Below are 10,000 nucleotides of genomic sequence, written 5' to 3' on the forward strand. Positions count from 1 at the left end.
GGCCGCGCGCGTCAACACGAGCTCGCGCATCTCATACACAGTCCTGTAAACATCAAACCAAACACATCGCCACGTGCAGAAAAGTGCAGCATTGCACACTCAGAACTAATTGCAAATACAAACCAAATATTTATGAGGAACTTCTTCATCTGATTTATGACCTTTTAACAGGTAATAATAAGGGTTTTTGGCCATGCACCATGGTAATCCCTCAGTATTCTTTATACACTGGAGTAAACAGCATCAAGATCAGAGTCACAGAGCTTCATCTCCATCTAGTGGCCAGAACAAGCATCTTCGACAGAGCACACTACACACTCAATGGAGCTCTGTTTCCTGCAGGAAGTGTTTGCAGAAAGCCTCTTCACAGACTTCCCTTCTCTGTTTCTGCTGCTTCATCACATGCTGATCTCAGAGAGAGAGAGAGAGAGAAAGAGAGAGAGAGAGAGAGAGAGAGAGAGAGAGAGAGAGAGAGAGCAGGGGGTTTCAGGTGACACCCGCGGGCCACGAAACCTGAAGCGGGGCTCTCCGTTACACCAGCGCTTATTCTTCGAAACACTGAGCAGAGAGTCCCTGTGTTTGGAGAGACAGAAACAGTGTGTGGTGACTGAGAAACAGATTTTACTACAAGCATGTTTTTAGTATTAGAGTGAAGTCATGATAGAAGTCTCTGGAGGAAAGTTCCCAGCGAACACAAATCGTGTTTACAACTTTTATGGTAATGTAGCTGCACAACGTTTTAAAAACGTCTTATAAACCACATCATGAAATTTAAATAGGCTAAAAGAATAATATTATTATTATTATTATTAAAAGCGATGATGTAACCGAAATTACTAATGTTATGGAAATGAAATGTTCCACGGTGTTATTTAAATTACTATTACTAATCTCACTATCTTAGTATGTTATAGTAAATATAATAATAGCATTATTTAACTATCTGAATCTGAAACCATGGAACCAGCAGTTTTTAGATGTTCTGTTTTGTTCGTTTTTTTTAAATGAACAAATAGTCCACAAACTAAAAAAAAACAAAAAAAGAAAGAAAAAAAAAGATTTATAAGCTACTAAAGCTGTAAACTACTTTTTTTATAATGCATAAATAATTAAAGATTATTTATATTGTTACTAGGAACCAAATTGATCTAAAAAATAAAACCGATCTTATGCGAGGGTGCGTTATTTTAATAAAGGGCTGTTCACTTATAATAAATAATACTTCAGTAAAACCAGTTCATTTAGACACAGCACATTTTAGGTCACGTGACAATTTTTAATATATTTTTTACTACAGGAAAAGTCTTTACAACAGCTTTCATGACGAAGTGTGTGTTAGTTTGAGGGCAGCTGGGTCTCCGGTGGAGGCGGGGGCGGGTCTCGGGTTTCACCGCCTCCTGATCTCCGCTGCGCTCCGCTCATTGTTCCCGCGCGCGTCAGAATCGCGTGACAGCCGCGACGGACAGCGTTCTCCCCGCGCGCCGCTCCGCGAGTCATGCCCGAGATGGAGACGGAGCGACCTGCGGAGAACAAGCGCAGCCGGAAACCTGCTCACCCGGTGCGGAGAGACGTGCGTCAGGAGATGAAGGTGAGAGCCCCGTGTGCTGCTCTTCTGCTGTGGCTTCACCGGGAACCGCTGTTAGAACGGGCTCGGTGAAAGAGTTGCTGGTTTAGTTAGTTGAGAGGGAAACGAGCATCCCGTGCTGGAGAGAGAGCAGGAGACATCAGCTGGTGCTTCTCTGCAGGTTTAGAGGAGATCATGATGGGATGCCAAAACTGCTGCAGAATTTAAATATTTAATATAAAATATAGTAAATATTTAATATAAAACGTTAAAACATTTAATAAGAAATGCTGTGCACTTGGTGTAATTTGTTAATATTTATTTAATATAAAATAAGACATTTAATAAAAAATATAATATAGAAATATAAAAAAAAATGAACGTTAAAAATATATTAAACATAAAAAATATACTATTTTCTAAACAGCAATTACATAACCACAGGAAAAATAAATAATATTTATTATAAAATATTTAGAAAAATAAATGTTTAATATAAACTTGAAAATTTAATATTTATTCAAAATAAAATATTACATTTAAAAATAGGAAAATAAAATATATTTAATATTACATTATAAAATTTTTTTTTAAAAATATGAGTTTTTGAATGAATATGAAGATATTTGTAAAAAATAATATTTTTAGTAAACAAATATAAAAATATATTATAGAAGTATTAAAAAACATAATATCCAATAAACGTTAAAAAATAATATAAAATATAAAATAATATAAAACATGACAAAAAATAGAAAAAAATCTTCAATATAAAACATAAATATAATAAAATACATTTAATCAAAAATATTTTGACACATAAATATTTTAAATAAAGTATTAAAAATGACACATTTAAAAAAATTACATGAAAGATAAAATATATTTAATATTACAATATTTAACATTTTATATTTTATATAAATTACTAAATGACGAATTTAATATGTCTGAATCTCTCAGTTAGGTTACACTTTTAAAGGACAGATCATTTAAGGGATTAACCCTTTGATGGCAGCTGCACAGTTTTCACTGCAGTCTGAACAGTTGATTCTCTGAGCGCTCTTCTCTTCTGAGCTGATTCTCCTGCACGAGCTCCAGATGTGACTCGCTGACCGTCTACAGCTCTGGCTCTAATTCACGAGCTCTTTCACAATCCTGATGAAATCTGACACACCGCGTTTAGAAGCAGTCTGTCTGTGGGAGCCGCTCTGGATCCACCGGGGGTGTAGAGTTACAATTTAACTAATTTTAATCCAAACACATGAAACCGAAGCCCGGCCTGATGCAAGCGGCCCCGGGGCCGAGGAAGGGGTTCGGGACGGGTTTGGAACCGAACAGATGCTTGTGTGAACTGCCAAGAAGAAACAAAAACAAGGTTGTGGGATGGAAGCGGAGGAAGGCAGCTAACGAGAAAGCAGCGTGATGTAATTAGTCTCGGGGCCTGGAGAGAAGGGGAATTCTGGGAAGGGTGTCGGGTGTCCTGTGATTCCTTCCCGTGGATCGAGTGACGCCTCTAATCTCAGACGGAAAGCTCTGGCTCCGTGAGATCGTGTGTCATGAGATCAGCTCCTGTTTTTGAAGGAAATTCGCTGCTTTTTTCTGTCGGATCAGTTTTCCTCTAATCGCTCTCGGATGAAGATGAAGACTCGTCTCGTTCTAACATCAGTGTTTCCTAGAAGTGCTGCTTATTTTACTCTGGATATCAAGTGGCGACACAAAACAGTGCCAGGATATTTATCATGCAGTTTACACACACACACACACACACACACACACACACACACACACACACACAGATATAGAATTACACGTATAATATTTCATATAAAACCTGTGATTAAAATAAAATCAAAAGTCATTAATAATAATAGACTTATTTAAAATAGATAAAATATATAAAATAAAATATTTTATATAAAAGCACGAGCAATAAAATATTTTAAACATATATTTTAAGAAATGTTGAAATAAAACATAAAAAATATATAATAAACACAATTTAAAATTAAAAAAATTAATATAAAATAACATATATATATAAACATTTGGTGCATCATAAAGAGGAAGATGAGACACAGAAGACCTAAGACAGTTGAGCAGCTAGAAGCCTGTATTAGACAAGAATGGGACAACATTACTATTCCTAAACTTGAGACACTCATCTCCTGAGTCCCCAGACGTTTGCAGACTGCTATTAAATGAAATCTCTGCTCATGTTGTTCTGCTGTGACGTCAGGTGTGTGTGTGTGTGTGTGTGTTGCAGAGCTTTGCTGAGAGCACCATGAATGAGTTGTTGGGATGGTACGGCTATGATTCAGTGGATCAGCAGGACTCAGACCGAGCCAAACACAAACACACATCTGTTCTCAAAGGTACTCGCACACACACACACACAGACACACACACACACACACACACACACACACACACACAGGTCTGACTGTCATCTGTCCTCCAGAGAACTCTGTGCCAAAGCCACACTCCTCATCCTCATCTTCCTCATCAGAGGCGCTCAGAAGCGGTGAGAAAGCATCTCCAGTGTCTCCGTCTTCATCGTCACACTCTTCCTCGCCGCGTGTGAAGGAGCAGAGCATGAACGTCATCGTGCCGCTCATCAAACCTTTAGCCGGTGTGCAGCACACACACACACACACACACACACACACAGTCTCTGTGAAACAGGTGAGTAGTGTAACAGTGATAGTGACGTGTGTCTGTGTTCAGCGGAGGATGTCCAGAGCGAGCCGATCGTCTGCGTCTGGTGTCAGAAGGAGGGCATGAAGCGCTATTCTCTGCTCATGGGCTCCGAGCTCAAGAGCTTCTGCAGTGAGAAGTGTTTCGCTGCGTGTCGACGCGCCTTCTTCAAACACAACAAGGTGAAGAGCCTCAGAACACAGACAGCAGCTGAGGAATTAGGAGGGGGGAAAAAAGTCCAAAAAAAGTCTAAAAAGTCATGGCAACTAATGTTATCTTAATATTTCAATAATTAATCAATTATTTCACATGACACACATGTAAATATATATATATATATATATATTAGTGCTGTCAAAATTAGCGCGTTAACGCATTCGATTAATTTGAAATATTTAACGCGTTAAAAAAAAATAACGCAATTAACGCAGTTGCAGTTTTTTTTTTTTCCAGTTGTGGCCTATGTGTGTTCAACGTGCAAAGAAATATGGTTAAGACCAAGGAAGGACTTTTAGGCGGAAAGTTTCAGTATAAAACTCTGCCGGATTACTCTTCAGTCTGCCACAAGAAACAGCGACATTAAAATCATGAACTCAAATGTCATTGTTTAAAAAAAAAAAAAAAAAAAAACAATGACTGTAACAGTGCGTAAATCAGACCTTTCTGTAATGCTAACGTTAATAAGCTTAAGCGAAAATAACGAAATAATTGTGTAGCGGAGTATTTTTTGTACACAGTGCCGCGAACTGTCAATCACTCCTGTGCGCGTGCATCACTGTCTTCCTCGCAGCTGCAGCAGCTTGCGCTCTCTCTCTTCATCAGGCTTTAAAACAAAAAGGGGACAAAAAGATCATATTGTCTTTGTGCATAGGCTATAGATTAATTAGATAAATGAATATCTAAATTTGTGCCTTGCCGTCTACGGTATTTTTTTAGAACTTAGAAAAAAGATGCTGCAGCCAATGAGCAGCCAGCGGGGGCTGCAGGACGACTCAACCTCCGCAGACAGTTTTTAATGTTTATCAGACAATAAATACTCAAGATTTTGCTTTAGTATAACTCACAACGAGTTTCACACACCTTCTCCGGCCACGTTGAGTTGTTGACACTTAACAGTGGGAAAGCGACACATGCGCTATTCACTTGTGTAACTTAAGGGTGAATGGGTAATGTAGTTTCTGCTCTGGGTGGGATGAATTAGGAAGCTTGCATTGTGAAGGGCGCTCTGAAAATCGGCAGTGTAGGTAAAAGATTAAAACCTCTATTAAAACAGATGTCCAAATGAGCGTACCGGTACGCTACAAGCACGTTCTGGGCGCACGGAGAGGTGGCGGTACGCTCAAGAGCTATATTTGGAAGTGGCGGTACTGAGTACCGGTGCGTACTGGCCCACTTAAAGCACTGGCAATGACTATACTTTGGAATTTTTTTTGCAGTACACTTAGAATTCAACATGGAAATCATTTTTGTTTTTTATTGGCATTGATTGTTTTGAAATTCACATGGTACTTACATGCCTGTGTTTTTATTTCTGTAATAAATATGGCTTTCAAGCCAACAGTTAATTTGGAGGATATTGATGGTTTATTGCAGGTATGTTGTTTACATGAGAAAATCTGTGTTACAAGTTAAACAAAAATTCCAATAAACAATCATATTTTGAATTTAAATAGTTTCTTTGTCTTGAGTTTACATTAATTATTTACATTTTACATTTACATATCCAAAAAGTTTCAGTCTTTTAATTGCGATTAATCGCGATTAATCGCGATTAATTTAAAAAAAATTGTGCGATTAATTAGTTAATTTTTTTTAATCGATTGACAGCACTAATATATATATATATTAGTTTATTTAATTTATATTTAAATCGACACACAAACACTCACTCACACACTCTCACTCACACACACTCTCACACTCACACACACTCTCTCTCACACACACTCTCTCACTCACACACTCTCACACACACACACTCTCACTCACACACACTCACACACACACACACACTCTCTCTCACACACTCTCTCATTCACACACACACTCTCTCTCACACTCACACACTCTCACTCACACACACTCTCTCACTCACACACACACTCTCTCACTCACACACACACACTCTCACTCACACACACTCACACACCACACACACACTCACACACACACCACACACACACACACACTCTCACACTCACACACACACACTCACACTCACACACTCACCACAACACTCTCACACACACACACTCTCACCACACCTCTCCTCCACACACTCTCTCACACACACCTCACACACACACTCACACTCACACACACACCACACACTCTCACTCACACACTCCCTCACTCACACACCACACTCACTCACACACACTCACACACACACTCTCACTCACACACACTCTCACTCACACACACTCTCACCTCACACACTCTCACCACACACACTCACCCCACACACACTCTCACTCACACACACACTCTCACACACACACCTCACTCACTCACACACACTCCTCACTCACACACTCTCCTCACACACACTCACACACACACCCTCTCACCTCACACACTCTCACTCACACACCCACACACACACTCTCACTCACACACACTCACACCTCACACACCACACTCTCTCTCACCACTCACCACACACTCTCTCACTCACACACACTCTCTCACTCACACACACACTCTCACACACACACACACTCTCTCACACACTCTCACTCACACACACTCTCTCACTCACACACACTCTCCTCACCTCTCACACAACACTCTCTCACACACACTCACACACTCTCTCACACACGCACTCTCACTCACACACACACTCTCACTCACACACACTCACACACACACACTCACACACTCTCTCACTCACACACACACACTCTCTCACTCACACACACACACTCTCACTCACACACCACACTCACTCACACACTCACACACACACTCTCTCTCACACACTCTCACTCACACACACTCACTCTCACTCACACACACTCTCTTCACACACACTCTCATTCACACACACACTCACACACTCTCACCCACACACACTCTCTCTCACACACTCTCTCATTCACACACACACTCTCACTCACACACTCTCACACTCACACACTCTCTCTCACACACACTCCCACTCATACACACTCTCTCACTCACACACTCTCACTCACACACACACACTCTCACTCACACACTCTCTCTCACACACTCTCTCTCACACACTCACACTCTCACTCACACACACTCTCCCACTCACACACTCCCACTCACACACACACTCTCACTCACACACACTCTCTCACTCACACACTCTCACTCACACACACACACTCTCTCACTCACACACTCTCACTCACACACACTCTCACTTGCACACTCACACTCTCACTCACATACTCTCACACACACTCTCTCAGTCACACACTCTCACTCACACACACACACTCTCACTCACACACTCTCACTCACACACACTCTCACTTGCACACTCACACTCTCACTCACATACTCTCACACACTCTCTCACTCACATACTCTCACACACACACACACACACACTCTCACTCACACACACACACTCTCACTCACACACACACACTCTCACTCACACACACTCTCACTTGCACACTCACACTCTCACTCACATACTCTCACACACTCTCTCACTCACATACTCTCACACACACACTCTCACTCACACACACACACACTCTCACTCACACACTCTCACTCACACACACACACACACTCTCTCAGTCACACACTCTCACTCACACACTCTCACTTGCACACTCACACTCTCACTCACATACTCTCACACACACACTCTCACTCACACACACTCTCACTCACATACTCTCACACACACTCTCACTCAAATACTCTCACACACTCTCTCACTCACATACTCTCACACACACTCTCTCAGTCACACACTCTCACTCACACACACTCTCACTCACACACACACTCTCTCTCTCACACACTCTCACTCACACACTGTCACTCACACACACTCTCACTTGCACACACACACTCTCTCTCTGTCACTCACACACATACTCTCTCTCACACACTCCCACCCCACTCACTCGCACACACTCTAACTCACACACACTCTCACACTCACACACTCTCACTCTCACACACTCTCACTCACACACTCTCACTCTCACACACTCTCACTCACACGCTCATACACACTCTCACACTCACACACTCATACACACTCTCACACTCACACTCTCACTCACACACACTCATACACACTCTCACACTCACACACTCTCAATCACACACACTCTCACTCACTCACACACACACACACACACACATATGAAGGCATCTCTTTACAGGCCGCTGTGTTTGTTCTTAACGAGCAGCACATTCCCACAACAGAGAGAAGAAACACACAGGATCATTTATCAGCCCAGAGTCACACACACACTGACGAGTCTGAGCCTGTCTGACAGAGAGAGAGAGAGAGAGAGAGGGGGGGGGGATTCATCTTACAGTGCATACTTTACACACAGGATGCTCCGGTTACACACACACACACACACACACAAACACACAGCAGGAGATAGAGAGAGACTTCATCATCTGATGATCCTCCTTCAGTCTGGTGTGCTCACACACACACACACACACACACACACACTCCCTCTCACACACACTCACACACTGATACAAACAAACACACACACTCTCTCTCTCACTCCCTCACACACACTCACACTGATACACACAGACACACACACACTCACACACACACACACAGAATAAGGTCTCTGGATTCTTCAGACGCCGTTATTAATCGTGTCTGTGTCTCAGCTGATATTTGATCTCAAAGCAAGCGCAGCACGATTGTATTTCACAAAGAGACTTTAGAACAATAGATCTGGTGTTAGAACCGAACACTGACAAACATGAAGCAACCACGTCTGAGTCAGCTGCTGTTACTGAGATACCACTACAGTTCTTATTCATAGTTATTATTCTTAATATTTCTTTATTTATTTATTTTTCCAGCAAAAGTGGCAAAAGTAATTTTCCATGTGGTCTTAGTTGATTAACTGTAATAACCCTGACGAATAATATATTTTACAAAAAGTGCTTCAGATCAGTCTTTGTGTTCCTCAAGGCTCGAGATGAGGATCGTCATGGCGACCAGTCTCCGCCCCCTGGTCAGACGCTGGACACGCCCTCAAGACTTCTGCTGAAGATGAACAACAACACGCGTGTAAATAAACAGACGAGCATCCATGCGCACAGATTACTGCATGTAGAAAGATATTAGGGATTACATTTATAAAAACATTACAGTGCTTTATTACTATTATTTATAATATGTATTAAGTGTATATAATTGAGTATATTTATTATATAATATATATTTTAAATTATGCAAAATATTGTATACAAAAAATATTTTGTTAATTAATATAAAATAATTATACATATGTATTGTATTGATCATACATAATTACACATATAAAAACATTTTGTTAAAAAAAAATTATATATATATAAAAATACAATACTTATAGATATAGTAATTAATTGTGCAAAATTAATAATGTTTATAAAAAATAATTCATTAAAAATATATACTTTATAAAGAAATATGCCTTAAAGTGACTTACAAATGAGGAACAAAAGGAAATATTCAAATGTGAAGAGTTCAGAATGGATATTCTTCAGCAGCGT

General features: G+C 40.5%; 1 protein-coding gene across 2 annotated transcripts in view; it reads left to right on the top strand.

Moving 5' to 3' along the window:
- Positions 1–1,406: 1,406 nt before the first annotated feature.
- LOC127980429 (sine oculis-binding protein homolog B-like) overlaps positions 1,407–10,000 on the top strand; it is a 15,241-nt gene continuing 6,647 nt past the window's right edge. Inside the window, exons 1-5 of one of the 2 annotated variants that reach the window (XM_052585446.1) lie at positions 1,407–1,588; positions 3,831–3,939; positions 4,026–4,196; positions 4,292–4,443; positions 9,435–9,533. In XM_052585446.1, coding sequence (XP_052441406.1) covers positions 1,496–1,588; positions 3,831–3,939; positions 4,026–4,196; positions 4,292–4,443; positions 9,435–9,533 — 624 coding nt within the window. In that variant the 5' untranslated portion in view covers positions 1,407–1,495. The remainder of the gene's footprint in view (positions 1,589–3,830; positions 3,940–4,025; positions 4,197–4,291; positions 4,444–9,434; positions 9,534–10,000) is intronic. The other variant, XM_052585447.1, reaches the window with a different exon arrangement.

This window comes from Carassius gibelio, chromosome A4, assembly GCF_023724105.1.
Source record: "Carassius gibelio isolate Cgi1373 ecotype wild population from Czech Republic chromosome A4, carGib1.2-hapl.c, whole genome shotgun sequence".
Lineage (NCBI taxonomy): Eukaryota > Metazoa > Chordata > Actinopteri > Cypriniformes > Cyprinidae > Carassius > Carassius gibelio.